This window comes from Argopecten irradians, chromosome 10, assembly GCF_041381155.1.
Source record: "Argopecten irradians isolate NY chromosome 10, Ai_NY, whole genome shotgun sequence".
NCBI classification, from domain to species: domain Eukaryota; kingdom Metazoa; phylum Mollusca; class Bivalvia; order Pectinida; family Pectinidae; genus Argopecten; species Argopecten irradians.
Window position 1 is genome coordinate 9610372 of NC_091143.1, and position 25479 is coordinate 9635850.

A 25479-nucleotide genomic window follows, 5' to 3' on the forward strand; every position below is an offset into this window, starting at 1 on the left:
ATTATTGTCTGTATCTCACACAGTCGGATTAGGAAATTAACACATAGTCATCATACTGTCAATGTTTCCTACATCTGGTTTGGTTATTATTTACTTGTACACACCTACATAAACTCCTGGTTACGGTGGCTGTTAATGTTTAGACATTTTATAATACATTTTATAGTTGTCTGCATTACTGTGACATTTTATAGTGCGAGTCATCTGTACCAAGTACCAATGTGGTATTTATAGTGCGGGTCATCTGTACCAAGTACCAATGTGGTATCTTAAAGTGCGGGTCATCTGTACCAAATACCAATGTGGTATTTTATAGTGCGAGTCATCTGTACCAAATACCAATGTGGTATCTTATAGTGCGAGTCATCTGTACCACTTCTCCATTTTTGACATATTCTACAGGGTTTGTGGTATGAAATGTCGGAGATTTATGTTCGTAATGATTACGACGAAACAGACGAAAACATAAATAAGTGACATTAGTGTATGCAATATTGTGTGCCGCAGACGGAATGTTTTTCTGTGACATTCGTGTTATATTATTGTCTGTATCTCACACAGTCGGATTAGGAAATTAACACATAGTCATCATACTGTCAATGTTTCCTACATCTGGTTTGGTTATTATTTACTTGTACACACCTACATAAACTCCTGGTTACGGTGGCTGTTAATGTTTAGACATTTTATAATACATTTTATAGTTGTCTGCATTACTGTGACATTTTATAGTGCGAGTCATCTGTACCAAGTACCAATGTGGTATTTATAGTGCGGGTCATCTGTACCAAGTACCAATGTGGTATCTTAAAGTGCGGGTCATCTGTACCAAATACCAATGTGGTATTTTATAGTGCGAGTCATCTGTACCAAATACCAATGTGGTATCTTATAGTGCGAGTCATCTGTACCACTTCTCCATTTTTCAATTTTTAATTTTCTTTAATTTATTTCTAATACGTCTATATCAATGACTCTAGCACTCAAAAAGTGTCAAAATAAATGTTACGTTTCTGCCTCTTCTCATTCTTTCGCACTTTTACCCCAAATCGGTCATACCACCCTCGATGTTCCTGGACGTAGCACACGTTAATAAATCCAGTCTTATTCTTTTGCTCAAAATTCCACGTAACGGGTGACATGCGTTTACGCTGTTACTATGTTCGCTAGTATATCAGACCTTGCATGTGTCTTATCTGACCAGATATACGAGGCATGCTTCTGACTAAATATGTAAATGATGTCGTAATATTCTACTCTGCTACATTCTTTACCTGTGTGCACGTATACTTTTACTTTTGGATGTATGCAAGTGTCTTGCTCAAACGATTAAAACAGTTATAATTATCCCTGGTTATACAGATAATTAGATACTATATCGAAACATATGCCTACCTACAGAATAACACTAGTTAGAACACACGGCGAGTTGGGGGCGGTACCTTAGAGTAGAATTTAATCTATCAGGACAGATATTAGGTAGATATTTCAACGGATGCATTTTAAAACAACATACTGGGATTTTAACGGTGATATCAAGTGTAGACCGAAGCTTGAGGCGCTCCTGTCAAACAAACACACAGTCACTGACTGCTACTAGTATATAGCCCTCCCCTCCGTACAGAGCGTGCAGTGCCGTGGGTGGCTGTGATACTGCGTATAGTCATGCTGGACCGTCTACATGCATACACTGCCTCGCCACAAGTAAAAGCTACCGAACGCTCAATCGCCTCCCCATGTGTTATTTCAACCATGTCCGTACTGTCAGTCGTGTGGTAGCTACCGAGCTCTCTGCTACTAGCTCCTAGCTGTGTTACCTTTAACAGGATTTACCTTGTATGCTCATTATATGTCGTTTGAATCTTTCAGAGCGAGTGTGACGAATGACGGACACCAGGCCTCAGTGTTCAGTATACGGTCCGTACTAACGGCCCAAACTTCATCGCTCCTTCGAGACCAATAACGACGATGACAATACAAGTATCATCAACTGGAGGAAAAACACTTGATTTGTGTCCTGTGGATTGATAAGAAAGGAATACGGTACTTATTAGCGTGTATTACAGTCAATTCATTCATCAATGGATAAAAAGTGGTCTGTCATTTTTTTATTTCCAAAGTTACGCGTTTTAAGAATAACATGAATGGATAACAACAGGATTCCTTAGGCGGTTTAGCCGCTGGGAGTACCTTCAAAGAGTTGTGGATGTTTAATTCACTCACTAGAAGAGGAAGATTATTCTGTTTTTGTTTGTTTGTCCTCCCTTATTCAGTAATTTATAAGAGTGTGCTATAGCGTGTACCTATCTGCTGATGTTGTTTCGGGAGGACAACCTGTGAAATGTTAGGTCTTTCCGTGTCATGACCATTTTTATGTTCTACATGGATTCACCGTGGAGTATATTTCTGTTGTTGCGACAAATATGATCGAGCCCACGTGGAGACTTCTGTCCACGGTGGTTATAGTAATCAGCGCCCTTCTCATTACAGGTAAGTCTTATTTACAGGTAATTACTAATTACCGGTAAGTGTAGTTTTACAGGTAAATACTACAATCTACATGTTACACTCTACTTGAAATACATTTGATTACTTTACTTACGCAATGCCTTACAGGTAATATTCCTTGGTCAATAATCTACGTGGATTGAATGTATACTATCTATGATAGGTAATGTTGCACCCTTATATACCCCAACACCACAGAACAGTCTAATAACAGATTATAATAGTTTATTCGTTGTTCAATTGACTACTATACTCATATTTGAAAGATGTCATTCAATTGTGGTATCTTTCGTAAACTTCTTTGAAATGAATTTTTTTTCGTTCCATCCTTTCATACAGTTAGTTTATAATGGGTATTTCTGTTGAGATCCTGTAATAACAGTTAATTTGTTTAGATTTATTTTTTCAGATATATGAATTTCGTTGTTAGTGAGAGTGTACTTACCACAATAAATATTGTTAGTGTAATAAAACAAGACTGATTATCATCAACTGTTCTCTATCAGTGGTGTAAAGGTAAGCCTTTAATGTAGATTATTACCTATTAATACTGATTATAACAGTATCGATGTAAAAGTGTGATTGATTTCATGATTAACATTATAACTCGGGTAATGTCAATTTAGTTAACCAAATCGTAAAGATAACGGATACAATTTAAAAAGAATGGATTATCCTTCGCTCAATCAACATATGTCAGGCATAAATTGTACAGTGAATCCATGTTAATGTTCAGGATTTCTAATAACTATCGAATTAGTCTGTCAAACTACTTTAAGTCATGTGATAGCTAGGTATTAGTTGTTTCTTCTGCAATTGAATGGCATGCACATAACTCAAATTTAACTCGGGGTGGGTAACACAGATTCATATTCTGTCAAGAGTCATGCTTACAGTGGATGATGATAGTTGTAACACTATATATTTGTATGGTTTTATACACTTAGTAACTTCCCCTCCTCCACTGTAAACTCCTCGATGACTGATTAACACTGTAAAGACTCGCGCACGTGGCTTTTAATGTATGAAGTTGCATTTTATATTGTTAGTGGTATTACGTCCAGATGTTGAAGTGACCAGATGTTCCCTTCGCTATTCAGCCATTTAGTGCTACACAAACTTGTGGCCTACACATAGTTATAATGATATTTGTAACAAATAAATGACATATGTTGTCGGGATACAGCGACAGTTTTCAAGTATAAACACATTACGAGGTAGTAATAACTTATGTCTTCATATCATAGTGTGTGCTTGCTTAGGTAGACTAAGTATAAAGTGTACAACATTATGTGTGTTTATCATAGAAAAAATATGTATCAATAGTAACATCAGTATTATTCAATGCATAATTTTATTATGGAATATGAAGCTGATGGATTTAAATTATATAGACCTTTCCTTTAATAAACTGTATGAATCAGTCTGTTCATTTAAAATTATAAAGTAATTGACGGTTAAACAGATGTCAACGTTTGATGTGTAAAATATTTGTAGAATTATACACCATTTGAATGATTTTTTTTTTGATTTTTGTTTGATATGAAACAGTCTTGGTGCTACCTCTAGACTTTTATATCCGTATTTTCAAAGGTTGAATTCCAGTGCGGGCGGTTATCCAAAATAGTCATGGTTAGTTCTTATACAATAAAAAGTAACCGAAAATAGATAACCTCACAATTTGAGGTATTCTTATGTTAACTTTGGGTTAGAGTTGTATAGCAAGCAATAAAACTATAATGTGAATATAATTTATCTCCGGAAAAGAAAGTCTGAGCCTTACATAATGTTCTTTGTGTAGCTTTACCACGTGAAGATACTTTCAAACGTGATGTTACTGGTTTTCCGTAAAATATGTTTTTGCGAAGTAATATAATTATCTCCCGATAAACTTATTACAATACAATTTTTATGCCATGTAGTTAGTGTTGAAGATATATGTCAAAAATTATTTCCCGTAAAGATACAGGTGTACGCAATAAAGTTATTATGCTTAGGGAAAGAGTAGAGTAGTATGTAGTATTTTATATCTAATATAAAACATGTAAAGTCCGTCTTTTGACATTTCCTTCTTAGACTATATAGCTTTCCCGCATTCTTTTCAAGAATGTCAGTTGCTACCTAGTCGATTAAAAAATTATCAATTATTTTCCGACAAGAACATATTAATTTGATTAAAATGTTCATATTTGATTTTACCTACATTATAATTTTCAATTAAGAAAAAAAAAACATTTACATTTTCATATAATTGATTTATTAGTTGGATGTATTAGAAATATTAGATTAGATTAATGTGTAAATATTCCCAGATGGGCTACGAATATTTCAATCGTTAGGCTATGATTAATCTTAAAATAGATTCATATTGACACTTTTTGCCGATAATTAAAACAACAAGTATTAATGTACATCTATTCAATTGTATTATAACATTCCGGTAATGCGAAGTGAGGCGACAGTTCGTTTGATAGAACTGTTATAAATGAAACGTAAGGCATTTATACTTGTCGCTTGGGGCATTTGATACAACTCCTAATAAAAAAACAAGGGGTTCTTTCTATTGAGGCCATCGTTAATTATTATAAACGCTATCGGGTTTGATTTAATGTGTTATGTTTTTATTTATGCATATCAGTTTTTGACGTAACACACCTCAATAAGACAATTAAAATATCGTCACGGTTAAAACTATTTATGATGCAGATTGTTGGTAAATAACTTCTCCTGTGTTGGAGGTCAGCAGAGTGTTTGACAGGTGGAAAACATTTATTTAATCTTCCTATTTTATATTCTAATTGATGCTTCGGTTGTGTAACTTACTATTATAATTTGCTGTAATCAGTGTTAGAATTAATGCATAAAATATTTAAATTAATTGTTAGGAAGTATAAATGTAAAGTGCAATTAACATTTAAACTGGTGAGTTCCCTTTGTTGCTTACACTATCGTTCCGTTTGAAATATGTAAGTCATAATCGTAAAACATTAAGTACTCGATCTTCCCTGTAAATCCATATAAAAAAGATGAAAATACTCTACTGATATATTTATGTTTTCTAATTTCTTACAAGTAATATTTTTATATAGATATTAAAAATGTATATCAGTGAAAGTACAGAAAATCTCAAGTTTGGTTTTTCGATTTTCTTATGTCTGAAGGAAATATCCAACTCGATTATAAACCCAATATCGAATAGATTTTACTTTACAAAAGCTGCTACTAATGAAAACGCCGATCTACATAAAACATTATCTAAATTGTGTTTTTATTTTACCGTAACATTTAAACACACAGCACACCCTTTTCATAGCGGGAACTCTGGACGTGTTACATAATGTATTACTCCATTCTCCCATTTGCTCTCATCGAATAAAATGCGTATTGCAAAATTGCTTTTCCCTTTTCCACTGATACAACAACATCGGTATCATTTAATGTCTATCATGATGTGTGATTAAAACGTCATTGAACAAAAGCATGTGAATAGTGTAAAGTTGTCAGAAGGAAATACATTTATCTTTTTATTATTTTTTTCTTTAGCGACATTTCATTTTTTCATGCGTCACGTAAGATGTATCATAAAATGGTATAAAGGCAGCGCTATTGTACCTAGATTAAAATTGTCATCGTAAGTATTCAGATTTCTGATTACCCCTCTCGAAATAATTGGTAGAAATGAAATCTATTAAAGATGCATTCTCGTTGATATATGTATCGTAAATTGATTTCAGGTAGAATGTAACTAATAACGTTCGTATCAATGTATCATGTATCGCTACATGGTTTTAATTACCGAGTTTTATATCGATATCAAGTCGACATTCCTCACATTTCCTCATATTCCGTTTCTTTAAGTACACTGAGGTGCTAGACATGTAGACGCAGTATCTATTTCTTTTTACTGGTTGATTTTCATCATTTTTCATCCATTTACTTCATAAATACTGGTACATTTACGTGAATACGTTTCCCAATCGAATACAGATATACATATGTATATAAATATGATTTAAATTCAAATACAAAATAACGTTTGAAAATGTGTTGTAAATAATTTTCAAGTTGTTTCAAATTGTAAAATGTATTATCTGGTTGATGCAGATCATCAGAGGTTCAGAAGCATTGCACATTAGATGTCAGTTTTAATTAACGACAAATTCAGATAGAACTTATTAATATTAAAAGTTGGTTTTTAATGAGAGTTTGTTTATAAGTGAGGGAATATGCCTATTACAACGGAACATAAGTCGTATCATATTTAGAGACGTTCCCGATATGCATTCCTTAACAACAGTAGCATAATCGATGTTTGTCTCCCGTTCAATTATGTCACAAAACCGTTTCTGGAAATATTGCTTGGTTCGTTTTATGAATAATTCAGACAGGAATATCAATATATTTAGAACTTAAAATTTATAACCTTAAACTCATTTGATGTATGATAAGTCTGTGTTTCAACTGATCTATGGAAGTGAAATCGTAATGATAACGACTTTATACTTGCACCAGTTTTGCCCGTGTTAATTAGTCCCCGTGCCCTTTAAGGAAGATATCACCTGTTGTATTGAGACTTGTATTGCACTTCTTCAATCTTTCCATTGCTAAGCGTTATGCCGAACTTCATCTTGTAACATATACGTTCGATACAACAAGGCGCCATGTTTTACGAGGCTTATTGATTACAGGTAATGGCAGCTCTTCATTTACAGCTAATGGCTGCGAAATTCACATGGTTTAAATGAGCGTCTTACATAAGATGCCATATCCATTTTACTCTCGGACTTATAAGCTTTAAAGATGAGCATGAAAACATGATTGAAAAGCCATAACTGACACTTGGGAAGAACTGCAAACATGTCGTAAAGATGCTCTTGCATTGCATGCGTACGGGGACGAAACAGAACTCCAGAATGAAAAACGATTAGATTTGATAGAAGACATTTTAGTTGTTAACTGATCCTGAAAGCAGCTTAGAAAAACAAATGTAAAAGATGGCGGTACGAAGGATGTGTAGGCCACTGAATTGACGAGGTTGTTTAATACTAGTGATCCTCTTCAATTTATTGCACTTTCATGTCTTTGATTAATCTTTTCCATGCTAAGGTTAATTACGGTTATGCTACAAATTAATCATTGGACAGGAATTGCCTTTATCTGAGTGACTGCTATCCATATTATGTATTTTGTGTGTCTTGGATTAATCTTTTCCATGCTAAGGTTAATTACGGTTATGCTACAAATTAATCATTGGACAGGAATTGCCTTTATCTGAGTGACTGCTATCCATATTATGTATTTTGTGTGTCTTGGATTAATCTTTTCCATGCTAAGGTTAATTACGGTTATGCTACAAATTAATCATTGGACAGGAATTGCCTTTATCTGAGTGACTGCTATCCATATTATGTATTTTGTGTGTCTTGGATTAATCTTTTCCATGCTAAGGTTAATTACGGTTATGCTACAAATTAATCATTGGACAGGAATTGCCTTTATCTGAGTGACTGCTATCCATATTATGTATTTTGTGTGTCTTGGATTAATCTTTTCCATGCTAAGGTTAATTACGGTTATGCTACAAATTAATCATTGGACAGGAATTGCCTTTATCTGAGTGACTGCTATCCATATTATGTATTTTGTGTGTCTAAAAGAACAAAGGTTCAGTAGGTGTGTCCCAACACTAAAAACTGTTTCAGTCAAATACCAATAACAACTTAGGTGTGTGTACGGCAAATTTAAGTGAAAACTAAACAATTGATATATCAGTGTTTGCTCTGATCCAATCATCATGGAGGTAAATTGTTGGTTTCTTGTCAGTGTTTGAGTCAGTTTCACTCACTGATGAATCATAAAATGATAAAATAGGTAGCAGTTTATGAATATGACTGATTATTAATGATAATTTTTTATGTATGTCAGTAAACAATTTAAGTACATGGAATGCAGTTCACGATCTTCAATTGCTTTTGTAACAAATACTTATTTCACTCTTTCAAGCCATGAATAAAGATTGGTAAGACCATTTTGTTACTTTCCTTTGATACCTGCTCTCCCAGAAATCGTTTTAGCTCAAGGCTATTATTGTAATAGTTAAGCAAACAACGTAAATAAAAAACGACACATAGACCATTGGACAAGTATACGGGTGCAAAATTAAGTAAACTGTTTGTAATTATTTTATCATATGACTTGATTTGAATTCAGGTGTGATGTTTATATCGTTAACTGGTTTTACGCTAAACGTATTTCAGTGTTTGATCGAAATGAATGCTTTTCTTAAAACGAGGCAGTTATTATTTTCACTTTTCAACTTTTAGTCCGTTCCAGAATAAGTCAAACTTTTTGACGTAAACGGCAAAAATATTGAATTCAAAATGTCCATATGGTTTAAGATTACTCTTATATACGTTCTTTTTATATTGCTTTCTTATTTTGTGGAGGGAATTTTCGCGACTACACAGTACAGAGATATTTCCGGAGATCTCTCGATGTCTCCTGTGTATGCTGTACAGAGATATCTCCGGAAATCTCTCGATGTCTCCTGTGTATACTGTACAGAGATATCTCCGGAGATCTCTCGATGACTCTTGTGTATGCTGTATAGAGATATCTCCGGAGATCTCTCGATGACTCCTGTGTATGCTGTACAGAGATATCTCCGGAGATCTCTCGATGTATCCTGTGTATGCTGTTCATGCGTGAAAAACCCAAGAGGTTACATTGGGACACATTGTTACAGTTCAAAGCTATCACTCTGACGTAATTAACGATATCCTAGTAAAACACAATGCTAGCTATAAATTCGGGAAGACGAATCACTGCAATGTTTTCCCGTCTTCAACCAGTGCTTAAGACATCCCAAATGAGCAGTTAGATTCACTTCTCCTCTCGCAATATGTGATTAGAGAGACATCGAGTCCATTTAACAGCGATGTAAAGTAACATCTTTACTAGGCACTGTTATGTTTATTTATTTTCAGGATTTGATTACGACGTTCATGTGTAATTTATTTAATGGCATCATGTTTTGCGTCAACACAGTTCAGAAATCCTTTCCGACATTCACAATCCTCATTAGCACCTATTCAATACTGACGAGTTGTAACGATCACTTATCGTTATGTCTGCTATTCACTTTGTTAAGGTTTTCTGAAATGTTTCTTCTATCCATTTAATTAATATTTTACATATCATGATGTTTCTTACAAACACCTATTTGAATTTTTTAATTGTATTTTGCCACACCTTATAAGTTTCTACAAACCCTGATCACATGGATATCTTTCCCATTCTCAATGCATTGTTTTCCTATTCACTGTCGGTTTGAAGTTGAGTGTGTACTTATCCCACTGCCGTCCCACTTTGTAACAGAGAAACACTTTATGACCTTATTGTCAAAGAAGCCTGTTTGGGTCTCAATAAACACGTTCACGACACACTGTGACATGTAATAGCTGTACCAGGAGTGTTTAGTAGTTCTTATTTATCTGCATTGGGGTTTTTCGATCGTGAAACCTGTTCGTACCACGAACTTCTGAAGAATGTATATATTAAGATAATGTGTTGCTATTTACCCATTGCCCTTGAGAATAAGATTTCATATTATATGAAATGCCACAATTATTGTTATGTTTCCTTCCATTGTGTTCATCATTACAAACTCACGTAACTGAGAGCACCGCTTCATGTGGCTGTAAATTCTTCTTAATTATATAGAGTAATTTAATTTCTTCATTGATTATCATTGACAGTCTTCTTGATTGATTATTGAATTCTACAGATTTTCCAGTTCACCTTATTGTATTTTTTATTTGGTAGATGTGTTTACTCCAGTGATAAGGTGTAACGGGTTTGGTCATTTGACGGTGAAGGTAAACTTGCTGATCTCTAGGAAATCAACAAAATTATCTCCAAATGACGCTTTGAACAGTACTTGATTCCGACGATAGTTCGTTCTTAGTACAATGGGAATGGTTAAATAACTCACTATTTGGAACAGACAATTGAGATAAACCTTTGTTCCATATTACATTTCTGTTATACTTGTTTTCTCAAAATCCATATTTCATTATGCGAATAATGTATACATGGCATCCATTATCGCAAGATGACTTAAACATGGTAATATACATGTAAAAACATTCTTCATTTGTACAGGCACGTTAAATTTGTAATACGGAATGGTCATAAGTACAGTATAGACGTTCAGTCTCAGTGGTCAATCAGTCAACCTTGCTACTATATCACCTAGCGTACAGAACGCTTTGGCGATATGAGTACAAGTGCAGAAGTCCTATAAAGGTTTCGTCAGGGCGACATACCACCTTTACTCTAATGTAGGATTCACACATTCGTCTCAGAAGTGTGATTTCAGCACATTTACACTGGAATGGGCGTCAAGGTTAGCGCCTTTGGGACTAAACCTCAGCAGACCTGAGTCGCTGAATATGTTAGCGATTATATAAATAGAAGACAAGAATACTGTGAAATGTGGAAACGAATATGATACCAGTTTATGCAATACTGATCTGTGATTAAGGTGTATCCGTTCAAAGCTCAACATAGCAATATTGTTATCTAAATTCATAACTTTTTGAAGCGAATATGTAATTTGATCTATTAATGTAAAAAAGAACGCAAATAACTCCTTTGATGAATACAACGGACTTTTAAAGAATGAAGAACAGATTATTTGATAAAGAGGCATGGAGACACAACAAAGTTATAATTATAAATTAATAAACCAAACAACACAACCTTTAACTGCACTGCATGTAATGCTATAGTTGAATGATGGATTAGTATGCTTGTGGCGTCCCTTTCCGAACTTGAATTTAGGACAATTTTTACCTTCTGATATGGCACAAAGCATTTCAACTAAACTTTAATAATAAACTTTGTAGCTTTGATATGACGTTTTTAAGAATATCCTATGAAAACATGACGTGCCGAAAGGGATCTTGGTAGTAACTTTGGACATAAGAGTCCCCAGACATGGAAGTGTGAAATACACATACATTTCTGTTATTGATACTAGTGGGTCTCAGCATATATTTTTTGTTTGAGACTAACGGACGGTTCCGTAATTTTCCGATGATTTCGTCTCGTCATTGACAAATGTTTGTTTCCCCTCGAGTTGCTGCTTACTTTCCTGCTCGTGCGGTGTTGACGGTTCGTTATTTGTCCTAGAGGCTATTTGTTCTGACCCTTCCCACCACAAGGTAACGATCGTCTGCTTTATTCCGGGAGTAATGCGTCTGGTATGACATTTTCGTATCTGTAACACATTCAGATCCAAGACATTGGGCCACAAGTATTTAGCCTTTCACTCCTCCCTCATTAATTACAATCACGTGGTATTCAGTGACACTAGTCAATAAATCGACATGGTGGTTTAATGTGTCAACTGGAATAAGTAAGGAATATAAAATGAGTCTTGAAGTAGACCAGTGTACCTGATATATTACCATATTATAGTTAAATTTTCGATTAATTTCTTTGAAACAATAGTTTGTTGATTTTAATGAGCCGACAAAAACTGGCAGTCGTGTTAGAGAGAATAGTTTTAACTTTATTGCATGAACTAAGCTATATTATTAAACTAAGACATTTTGTTAATAATTGTCGACATAAGAACAGGCGATATTCCGCAATACAATCAACGAGACTGAGACCCGTGCCTTGCTTTCTGAAAATGTTTATTTGTTTTCTTTAAGTGCTGAATGTCGAGTATCAAAAGAGTCTCTCGAAACACGTTTAAGTGTATTTCTTAAAATAGTGATCACCTGATGTGTTTTCATGATCTTAATTGCGTTTCTAGTGCTATTGTGCAATTCAATATGCTTCAGAAAAGAAAAGTTCATGCCAAAGTAATAACACTTGTTGCAATGAACTTTTTACTTGGAATGCTTGCGATGCTTACGAAGTAGACGTGAAAACAAAATTGTTCCACAATGTTGATTAAAGTCAGACCATTTCAACAGTCTCTCTTACAGTAGCCCCTGGCACTGCTGTACGTGAATTGTAAGATATCTTTGTTGATATCAATGGCATTGTCATGGTGTGGACTTGTGCACTACTACGTGAACATGTGGGAATGGGAAATTTTTGTGAAAATAATTCAGCAATACACGTTTATAACGAACACGGTTACAACAAATGTATGGTTGTAACATAGCCTGTTCATTCTCCGCCAACGTTATGTCATATTTGCAATATGTGTATTATAAAGTATGCTTATGACGAAGTTTGCCCCCCACCCCCGAGGTTCGTTATAACCGTGTTAGTGATATTGCCATACTGTGGTCATATTAATAAATACTTCACTTGTTGTAAAATGGTTTAAAATTTGTTAAACAGCCTAACAACCGAGGTCATCTTAGGTTTTACAAATCATGTCCCAAAGTCGTCCTGGACAATCAGGTGGTTTCATATGATTTTTTTCTAAATGTCGTCCTATATACAACTTTACTGTTAGGAATGCTGTGATGGTAGGGATGACAAATGGGGTCCTGTACGACTTTAGCTGTTTGGATGTTTCTATGATGATGCGATAAAAACTGTGGTTATATATACAACTTTAACTGTATGGATGTTTCTGTGATGGTGGATGGAAATTGTGGTTCTGTGTACGATTTTAACTGTTTGGATGTTTCTGTGATGGTGGCGATGTAATTGAGTGATGCCAGACGAACCAGATCGATACAAACTGGCGGATTTCAGTTCTAATTAAAACACTTTTGTCAGAATCAGTTACATTCTACAAGATCTTGTAACCAAGCTGATTTACAGTACTTTTAATTATTGACATTGATCAGCTCCGCTTCTCAGTTCTTTCCCCTCGCGTCCCTTGGCGATAATTCTATTTTTGAAACGTCTAAGGTGATTCAGGGAAGTTTTTTCTAGTGTCGATTTTGATGTTAATTTCCCTTTTTGAATGATGTTGGTCCTCGCGGAGGCTGCTTCCTTGTGTTGTTTGCCATTCATTTAAAGTACAGATAGCATTGTGTCTCGGAAGCATACGTGACTTGTACAGTTCACTGGGGTACCATCAATCCAATGGGGTTTGACACTCAACACAACCTCAGACATAGAAACCATATGTACCATTAGCCTGGATAACTATACAAAACATACACGCTTGGACACTGGCCTATTGTCCGAATACATATTCAGGTTTATTGCGTTAGAGGTAGTTGCATCTATGTAAACGTCGACCGATAGACAGTACTTGATATTGCCAATACTAAAGTTTTAGAAGGAGTACAAGTATACCAACGGAAACATATAGTCAGCGTGGTTCCATGTAATGTTCAGTTAATTGATTTATTACCAGAAAAAGAGTAAAGAGTAACAAGATATTTGACATTACAAGCTTAATTTTCTGTTCAAAAATGTGTGTGTCCCTTAAAATTGTCATACAAAGTGACGTTGAAATATGATTGGCTGGCTTGGCGAATGAGAGAGTACAACCTTTCATACGGTTTGACATGATAGACTCTAGTTAGGCATCCAGTGTTTTTATCTGTCTTTCTCAATTCTTGTGGGGATACATGTAGATTAAACTTGAGATTAGGATATCCAAATATAAAAGCCTTTCTATTTTGATCAATTTTGAACAATCGATTTCCTTTGTATCATTTTTGTTAGGTGATGGATATCCCTGCAAAACTATCATTTTTGCGTCTTTGTTTTATCTCGGGTAAGTTAATTTTATCTCATTAATTGATTTCACATTTTACATGACAATACTTTGTAATAAAACGCACCACATCTCTATCTATTTTCTATCTCATCCTTTCAATTAAGTTCCTACACAAGATATAAAAGTAGTTTTATATATATCTGGAATGTATAGAAGATTTGAATATATGTGTAAGTGCTTTTTGTAGGATAATTGTTCGACCGTCACGTTTTGCTTGATAATGTTAGTCAGAACATGGTATGCTGGAAAACAATGAAATGATTCAAAGCAGGTTTCGTTATTATTTCGTTTGTGCCAGACGATTTAGTTTTATATTTAGATCAATGTTATGCTTTACAACGTGTTTTACGATACATGAGCGGAACCAATCCTGATAAACCATTATCTTACTGCATTTTAATGTCCGTAATCTTTTCCAAGTAAAAACCTGAAGTGTGGACACTATATAAAAACTGACGTATTACACAGTGATAGCACAATCTCTGAACATAGATTCTGCCCGGCCAGATATTTGGTTATTGGTCAATTTGAAGGTTCTACGTTTCCGAATGATTTTATCATATAATTCACTCTTCAATTCAGACTGTTTATCATTCAATGCCGAAAACCTCGGGTCTCCTTGTCAAATCACTTTTCACATCAACCATGCTCTTTCATATTATGTTCAGGCGTGGTTCTAGTAGAAACAATCTGGTCCTATGATAGTCACAATTCTAATGATACTCATCTATTAATCCATAATGGCGGTTTCAGATACTAGTTTTTTACCGGCACATGTTGAAAGGAAAACATTCTGCAGATTCCGGAAAACATTCTACAGATGCCAGAATAAGATTAGTTGTGCCTTTTGTGAATTAAAACGTTTAGTAGATTCTGAAGTAATGGCAAACAACATGACTGATAAGGTTTGCTTCCGTCAGTGAATAACCTTATCGTCAAGACCGTTCCATGGCAGTCGTAATCACCGCCGTAGCTCGGGGATGTTGCGTTTTAATTACTCTGAAGGATTTACCAATGATTGAAAGCTCATTGGAAAACCTCATGTTGGTCTGATACCATTAGACAAATACTATGTCTTGGCACCAAAAGACAATATCTTTGACGATTAACATCACTCGCTTTTTAACGTCTCAAACAGTAAAATACATCGATAAAACATCCACTACATTAGCCTTGCATTACCCGTAAACCAAAACATGCTCAGCTTTTGTTAAAAAACAATCGACATTTCGGTATTGTTGAAACGTAAATTGTTGTCAATCAAAATACAAAACTGTTATAGTATACCGTACATTATCTTTTTGAACACATTTTGATATTTACTAATATAGTCCTACAGATAGATTTACTTTCAATCAGATAGGTTTCTATATCTGACTGTTTCTGATTATTTCAAATGTAGAGATAGGTTTCTATATCTGACTGTTTCTGATTATTTCAAATGAAGAGATAGGTTTCTATATCTGACTGTTTCTGATTATTTCAAATGTAGCATTCCTAACCGTAAACTTATCCATCTTACTTCGATTTAGAAAACAAACGATTATTATAGTTCATGTGCATTAAATAATTTTACATATTACACCTGTCTCTGTTGTCCTTAAGTGTTTTGCCCTTTTGTCAACAAGACAGTTACCAAATATGAAATTCGTACCAAATATAACATCAAAAACGCCGGTATCGCTTAATGGGTCTGTAATTGTTTACTTTTTACACTAACGTTACACGCTAACTGAGTTACAACTCAGAAAATAAAACCTCTCTTTACGAAACCGTGCCCACTCATTCGTTTCATACAAGTAATTTGGACGTATATCCATAAAATCGCTACTTAACGTTACCGAACGACAGCCCTGTGGCCAATGTTTAAAGGTCAAGATGGCATAAAGAATCGGCACGGATATTTCAATATCAATTAATACCTATAATCCCATTGTCAGAAACGTCTTTTAGTATTTCACTTCCTCATTGTTGTTCGAAAGACAAACGAAACATTCAATCCATGCCAAATTAATGGTTTTTAAATGATGATAATTATTAAAGTTTCAATGATGAATTTTTGAATGGCTTATGTTTGCACCTGAAAGATGGGGTGTGTTTTGTCATTAGGTTTATAGTTTGTTCTGAGATTGAGAAAAAATGTTTAAACTCTTAGATGAGTTTTACATGTGTTGAATAATGATAATTGATAGTCTTTCGGTTTGAAACAGAAAGCATGCTGGGTATAATATATACAGCTTAAGAACACATCGGGGATGTGCTTAGGTTCATGTAGATATCTCATGCTGGAGGTAATTTAAAGGAAACATATTCGATGGATGCATTTCATTCATGAACAGAAACACATTACCAGACCAAGTCCTTGGCAGGTTCGATGTTTCGCTTGTTGGAAGGTTGTGAGACGTTCATGAGAAAATCCATTTTCTTCTTCTGGGCTTTTGCAAAGACAATTGCATGTCCTCAACCACACATTCTAGTATGATGGAAATATAGACTTTGTCATACTGCTCTCTTTATTGAAGATAATCATAGAGTGTGAATGGGTAGAAAATCTCATCAATGATTATATCAGAATTATATATCTATATCCCCGTTCATTCTTAACTTTATAGTGTATACGTTTAGCTTTCAATGCTACTTTTTCCATGTCAGATTTACCAATCAATCAAACTAATAGAGTTTTATGATTGATGATTTTCGTTACGAAATGACATAGGCTTTGTGGTGATAATCATAATTCTAAACTGCTCGTTTATAATCATACAAAACTATCTCGATTAGAACTGATTTGAAGTACGTACGAATTGAATGATGTGTGAATGATGGTTAGAGAAATATTCTAAACAATGGCTATGATACCTAACCCAGTTACGATAAGCATTACGTATATACCTAATAGCTCTGTTATACCATTAAGGCGTTAAGTTTCCAGTATATAGAATTGCGTGTAACGGCAATACCGGATCGTGGGGTTTATTGATAGATTAACGAAGCCACACAGAGTAGACCTTGAACATTGTGATGAAATGAAGATAGATCAAGACAATTTCCTGTACAAGGTACTATATCGTGCGCAATGGCTCTACTGGGGGTTCAGAGAAGCGAGTAGATGAGACTATGAATCGTGATCAGTGCTCGGTTTTGGGTAGATCATGCATGCCACATTGATATCTACATCGTGAACGTATACTGAGGTTTTCTTTGTCAATGTTCAAACTTCGCGTGCAAGCAACAGTGACTAATGTTAAATTCATTGACAATGTAATAGATTTAAAGCTTTGTAATCGTCGTTTGGGTGGTTGCCATAGTTCTGGTTACTCGATTTCGGTAAACACTATCCTTGTGTTCCGTTGTATATAGACCTAATACATGCATTTCAGACATGACTGAAATCTATAGCGGATTTCGGTAATAGTATTAATGTGTTTCCTAATTGATTTTAGACTAATAAGGAAACTTTTTCTTTGTAATTAATTTGTCATTATTTACGATTCCTTATATACTGCCATCTAAGGACCACAACTATAGTAATAGACTAAACCAGAGTCATTATGCCCAGATTGTTTGTACAAATGATCAAATTGAACTTAATATTGGTATTTGTTCCGAAGCCTCGTACACGTAATTGTTGTGAAGCACTATGATTCAAACAATTACCACATTTTGTTTCTTTGAAATTGTTTCTAACGATCCTTATTGACCGTTTGCGTGCAGTGAACCATATTACAATTGTAGGTTGTTTGTTTTCATCGTTTAAATTGCTACTTTCATTGTACTTCAGTAAATATAAAGTCCTAAAAATATTATCATATTAAATAGCTTTAAGTTTATATTGCCTTGCATTTCTATCCAGATTATATAACGTATCGTCACATACTGCATGTATTGGAGGGTCTGTTGTAAATGGTAAACTTTATACCAGACTTAGGACTAACTCTGTTAATGACATAGTGTACTAATATCCTCTTTATATGTCCATAGGCCTACGAGACAGTATTAATATCAAAGGAAATGACAACGGATTTGCTTTGCAAACGAATTACGGGGAAATGTTTTAAACACATATGAACTAAACTTAACGCTAATTTTATAAACTTAAATGGCGTTCAGTAAAAAATACTCTCTTGTTGACTAGCGTTAAACCTGACATAGAATCATAGTAACAGTTGACAATGATATTGCGGAAATCAATTTCAAATTTCATCACTCTAAATTTACGACAACAATGCATCAGGATAGTGTAATTGTCATAAGAACCATACGAACTTATTTGGTTAAATAAAAACTGCAACGACATTTGTTTCATGAAAATAAATGTATTACTATGATATTATAAAGTTTAATAAATTTATCTCATTTTCTAAATTATTATTTAGTCAAAACATGTCGAATCATGGCATCATTTTGAATTGTCAAAATATATATGACTGGATGTCTAGTTGTATAGAAGTAATTTGGCCTGTAAGAAGCATTTGCCTCATGGTGAGACTAAAGAATATTGATTCTTGTATAATCACTGAATAAACCCATTTGTCGTATCTTAAAATTCAAAGTGATTGATCGGATGCAGCGATGACTACATTTCTATCGGAACTCAAATGGACTTCGTTTATTGGTATGGCAATCATTGATCTTACTTTCGGAACACCTTTCGACAAGTCATAAATTGTCAATGTTTTATCAACAAAGTTGATAATGCAAGCAAAGCCGCTTATCGCAGTCCAGAGAGGAAACACTGCGTTCGGCTTAGGAATTTCATGTCTTCTATTGCTTTTAAATACTGTTATAATTATATATAAATTCAATAGCATTCTCATTAAAACCTTGCAAATCCATATAGATACGTTAAGATTTTGTATGAAAGTAACAGAGGGACACGGATTATGTAACTAGCGGCGGCTAATCAATACTCCTCTATTTGTACTTTTATACTAAAGTATTGTTGTTTGCTCCATTTCTCAATGACATTCGTACAATGATATCAATATTTATGTTATTATTGTAAACACTTATGGTGTAACCTGTTTTTCTTGTTGCTTAGTCAAATTAATGAAAAATGCACTGTGTTCACGTGGAACAGCACACAGTCTTGTCATAAAACCAGTTTCTCGATTAAATCATATATTTAACGCGGTCTCCCCGAACCTCATTTTGTCTTTTTGTGTTTTCGCGATAAGAAAATAAATAGTTGTTTGTATGTAAATGTACGTGTGTTAGAGGACATATATAGGGTAACGATGTACTAGGATGTAAATGTACGTGTGTTAGAGGACATATATAGGGTAACGATGTACTAGGATGTAAATGTACGTGTGTTAGAGGACATATATAGGGTAACGATGTACTAGGATGTAAATGTACGTGTGTTAGAGGACATATATAGGGTAACGATGTACTAGGATGTAAATGTACGTGTGTTAGAGGACATATATAGGGTAACGATGTACTAGGATGTAAATGTACGTGTGTTAGAGGACATATATAGGGTAACGATGTACTAGGATGTAAATGTACGTGTGTTAGAGGACATATATAGGGTAACGATGTACTAGGATGTAAATGTACGTGTGTTAGAGGACATATATAGGGTAACGATGTACTAGGATGTAAATGTACGTGTGTTAGAGGACATATATAGGGTAACGATGACGAGTAACGGTGTAGAGGACATATATAGGGTAACGATGTACTAGGATGTAAATGTACGTGTGTTAGAGGACATATATAGGGTAACGATGTACTAGGATGTAAATGTACGTGTGTTAGAGGACATATATAGGGTAACGATGTACTAGGATGTAAATGTACGTGTGTTAGAGGACATATATAGGGTAACGATGTACTAGGATGTAAATGTACGTGTGTTAGAGGACATATATAGGGTAACGATGTACTAGGATGTAAATGTACGTGTGTTAGAGGACATATATAGGGTAACGATGTACTAGGATGTAAATGTACGTGTGTTAGAGGACATATATAGGGTAACGATGTACTAGAAAAAGTATGTTAACTATTCTGGTGTTAAAATATATAATGGATATTTTAAAGAGGGAAGCAGTTCCACTATCGATCACACGACTCTACACAGAAAGTCATAAAAATGACAAGGCGGCATGGGAGAGGCTCTGCTAAAGACAAAAGGATGTAGCAGGTGATTACTGAGGTTCTAACATCTAGAGCAGGGAACGGCACAAAGTACGTACGACGATAATGGTGAGGTTTCTGTGGTTGATAACATCAGTGAGAAACATTCCATTTACACATACGATAACAAGTCATGTGTGCCATTGTATTAGTTATCGTGTATGGTGATTCTCATTGACCCAAATGTAATGTAAATATCAAGTCCCGGTGTCATCGATTCTTTATAATTTGTCTGTAAGACACATATCCAATGAGAAAGTTAAAAATACTCAGGTAGTCTGTCTTTATGTTGCTTTTAAAAAGAATTAGAACAGTATATATGATCACCAATATAGACGCTCTTCTTTTTGTATGTTTTAGTCATTGTTTTCCGTTAGAACAATGAAGTGTCCCATCGGTCTATCGTGTTTTCTTGAGCGCAAAACATATAATATGTGTATACGAGGTTCGGAAAGACTTTCTGTAAATCGAAGTGATACTATTCTCAAACAACTATACGATGTTCCTTCCGGTTTTGTAATGTTTCACTACCAGACAACTAAGACAATAATTAAGACAACTAAGACAACTGGAGGTATAGAATTGCTGAGCGCAAACTAACCTTAGGTCTGTTTTTCATAGTGTGGCATATTATATCAATGTGGTTTCGAAATGTTCAAACGATTTGAAAGTTGAAATACCATGTCTCGTTCTGTTTCCTGTGATAACTTTCCCAACAGAGCTGTCTAGGATATGTGATGATCAAGTAAAATATAACGTTATATGGTTGCTTGGTAACGTCTGAATATGAAGACCACGTTACCAATATTGAAAACCATTATGACAATGAGCGTCGTGAGAAAACGGCATCAGATTTCTATAAGAAACTATTGTTAACATTTTAATTAGTGATAAAGAATACCGACAAGAGAAACGCCAGGGATTTTTTTAATATCTATAGGCAGTGAGACGGAAGTAAATGAAATAAATATGTTAGCTTGAGGTTCCTTATAGTTAATTTGTCTTGTGTATGTACTGTGTATTTCCTAAAGACCTGACAGCAATGTTCGTCTCTATAACGATAATGGGTAGAATAGTCCATGTGGTATGAACGACAGCAGAACCATGGCGGCTGTAGGGGAATGATAAAAACTGTAATGGGGAACAGGATACGGAGCTAGGGTTCTAAAGAAAGTCCTCATCGTCTTACAGACACAGGCCTAGTTTGTTATTCTAGACCAGCGTTAGAAAAGTTACGTAATAACTCTGAGTTTGACAATAATGCTGTGGGGGCGGAGAGATTACTATTATGATTATCTTTACATCTAATTGGTTGTGTTCGATAATGTTGTCGTTTGTTGGAAGTTGTCAGTCTTATACCAAATAAAGTGTAAATTGCTCTCACATTTCGGTACAAAATCAATGAATTAACATTTCTGGACTATAATCGTCCTATAAAACATTTTAATACACTGATCCAGCTGCGATGTTACCGTAGATTCAATGTTCTGACGTTGTTACTAAGCACATAAATCTTCATCAAACTGAAGTTATGACTTGAGCTATCTTATAAAGAAAGGTAGAGCAGTTTCGGATCAACCTTAATCTGGGACGACCTGCCTCTCGTTATAGATGTACAAATATCCCAATGCGTATGGTCAAAATAAAGCAAAACTAGAGCTTTCCGGACAAATTATTCATTGGGTGACCTACTGTTGCAAAATTTGAATTGCATTATGGCTAAACTACATACAAATCAAGCAGGAACTACTCCCACTGGTTTGTTTTCCGTGCATATCAAGGGCTAAAATTATCAGTCGCGTTGGCTATCCTCAATATCTAGTCATCACTCGACAAAACCGCATTGTATTGACCTTCAAGAAATGACATTCTCCAACGTGTGTTTAAAACGCAGTTTTATCAAACCGTACATTCCCTAGTGTTTCTATAAGGTCGTCGGCATATGTTTATTGGCATATCTCTTAAGTATAAAATCAAAATATCCCGAAGCACTTTATTCTTTGTTGGATCATTATTACATCTTCAACATGCTTGTTAGCCATCTTTGTTCAAGTAAATTGCCGATAAATATCTCCCTGATTGTGGTTCAAACAGAACGAAATTCGATTGATTTTTGAAATTAGATTAGGGGCCTCCTGTACTGTAAGTTATAGCTGGCACCAAAGACGTTCCACTGGAGCTTATGGTGTTCCATCGGAATTATTATAAGCGGATGTGCTGGGGGCGGTCAAATGCACTCAATTTACATAGAGTTATACGGGAAAGGGCCATGGACTTATGTGTCGAATCGTGAAATAATTTAGATAGACACTATTATGCATGGATTAGCTATTTGTTAGTAAATTGTTCGTGTGTTTAAGCGAAATGGCGGGTCGAGGTCCCCTCTTCCTTTCCCCTGTCTGTAATGTATAAAAAGAGGAGGGAGTCCTTTCTCATATCAAATATCGAATACCCTAAGCTCTGATTGATTGCAAAAGACATAAGTCATGGAATCACTGGTTGAAAGTGATGATTCGCCGATATGTTCTGATATTTATTTTACGTTATATTAGTTTTTTCCTCAAACATTCCACATTAACCGGTTTCCGTAATTTCATAAATTCTTATCAAGCGATAGTCTGGTTGTGTATATCTGTGTTGGCGCCAGAGCGAAGTTGATTTGAACTTAGTCTCAATCACACATACAAAAATAAAGTATGTATAGCCGAAAATCAGTTCGAATATGTAGATATCACTAATTTCAATAAATTATATTTGATATATAGTAGGAAATTCAAGCAAATAATGTTCATATGATATTGTCACTATGTTAATGTCAAGGCGTTATCGAACCAAGAAAATTTTAAATGCCCGTTCATTTCACCGAACATGCGTTTCTGAAGTGATTTCTACTGAATCGGGACCTTGTCTTCTATTGTACGTAATGACAATACATGGCGTATTAGAAAATTCCAATTTAATGTTTATTAATATATTATTTTGCCTTTTTTGCTTTTGTGATTTCCTTGTCGATATTTTACCTACTGAGTTCTAAATCCCTTGTGAGCATAGCTTCCTTTGTAGTGACAGATATTAAAATACATAATAGAATGTGCTTTCATTTACAAGGCTGGTGCCGCTCTGCTGAAAATGCCTGAGGTCGTATGCTAATGAAAAGGTTAACATCGGCAAAATTATCAATTTAATTTCAACTATTAGGCATAGAGTTTTATGTTTAATAAAATACGAACATAAAATCAATCAACAATTGATGTAAGTCAAAAATCAATGTCTCTGCCCCCCTATATTGGTGAAAGAATTTCGCTGAAGGAAAGTATTTGGCTTAAAATTGATGACATTACCTCATAATGAAACAATGTTTGTCGCGTTACATCTGATACAGGGCGTGCCAATATTGTAGAGAAAATGGTCTGATAAGAAACTGGGAGTTCCACCTTGTTAGATTGACTGACTTATCATGTTTAATTTGACTAGATATTATTCATTCTTGGGGATATTAGCGCAAACGATCATAATGTATTCTCATCAGAAACCGATTTCTAATTATGACAAACACGTCGGAACAACACAATAGAAGAACTGTATCTTAAACACTAGTTTCTACATTGGCAAAATACGTCTACTGACAAAAGGCTTTCTATAGGTACTGTATATCTCAAGGTAACAAACTGGTATAGCTCTTTCTACACTAATCTTGGGCGGACCCTGGGAGGAGCAGGGCCAATAAAAACTATCCGTAACATCCCATGCTTCGTATTATACCACGTGCATTATGGTTGATATTGGTGTTATATTCTATAGCCTTTCAAACAAGATTATGTTAATATCTATATAGACGAAAGTCCCTATACATTATTCATCTTACTACAAATATACATTTGTCAACAAAAGCTGGTATTATATTCTAACAATTTATTACTTAAACTTAATAGTTTGTTCAACTGTATTTTATTGCTGGCTTAAATAGGAAGCAGCCAAAGTTTAAATTATGATTTTATGAGAGTACATATCACGATTTATGTATAGAAGGGATATTTGTAACTTTTCAATTTATGTATAAGTAGTAACGCCCCAGTCATGTCAATATTAATCAGTCTGGTCGAAGTCAATAATGAAAAACTCGACTTGTTTATTCTTTCTTTCTTTCTTACAAAGAAGGACTACAGTCTTTTTTATATATTAGTTTTAACTATTCAGTATGTTTACGCGCTCCAACATAAAACATAGCAGGATAAAGCACGTGTCTTTCCGGAAACATCAGGTAACCTACATGTACTCTTTAAATATCTTTATTTACAATCAAATTTTTTATCTTTGGAAAACCTGCAGTAAAGAAAGTACGCGGATCTAGACTTTGGGATTTGTTTCCGTCTCCGTAAGGGTTGTTGAGTTCTGTAGGGAGAATGTAAGCATGCAATAATAAACAGATAACTCTGACTATCCAGAACAAACTTGTCGATAACCCTGACTATATCGAATTAAACAAACGTGAAGATAACCTAGACAATATAAAAGTGGCTAGCGTGTCTAACGTGGAGCCTCTGTTTACATATACACAACAGTATTAGGGCCTACAACAAACACACACATAGTTACAACGTACAGAGTCAACAATGTGCTTGTCTTATATAGATTTCGGACTTCAAAATATAATTTAATTGAATTTCAAGATTTACTTTGGCCTTTTATTGGATGTCGTTTTATAAAAGGAATTTCATTATTCTGTCGCTCTATCTATAAAATATTATATCTGGCGTAAATATGACAAATATTGTTTTCGTTCTCACGATCCGGCTCTAAGATCAATTTGAACAGTTGGCCGACAAAGAAGAATTGTTGATATACATAGTATACTGATTGTCTGGCGGCAGATGGACCAGGGTTTTTGTTGTAACACAAACTACCGCATTACGTCTTATGATGGATACATTGTACGAGCCTAGCGATCATTTGGTGTTTTCTGAGAACGCTATCAGTGCATTCCTCGACAGCTTAAAGCTCTCTATTAGGCCGAGTTTGAATATGTTCTGATATACCAAGCACGGAAAATGCGTGCAAATAACATAGCATTTTAAAATAGATTTTGCGTGTAAAAGTGATATTTTGTAATTCTC

General features: G+C 34.7%; 1 protein-coding gene across 4 annotated transcripts in view; it reads left to right on the top strand.

Annotated features, from left to right (window-relative positions):
* Nucleotides 1-25479, top strand: part of LOC138333065 (zwei Ig domain protein zig-8-like) — a 139939-nt gene that overhangs the window by 60773 nt on the left and 53687 nt on the right. The window contains exon 3 of one of the 4 annotated variants that reach the window (XM_069281180.1): nucleotides 1870-2490. In XM_069281180.1, coding sequence (XP_069137281.1) covers nucleotides 2424-2490 — 67 coding nt within the window. In that variant the 5' untranslated portion in view covers nucleotides 1870-2423. Of the gene's footprint in view, nucleotides 1-1601; nucleotides 2491-25479 lie in introns of those variants that run through there. The other 3 variants (XM_069281181.1, XM_069281178.1, XM_069281182.1) reach the window with 3 other exon arrangements.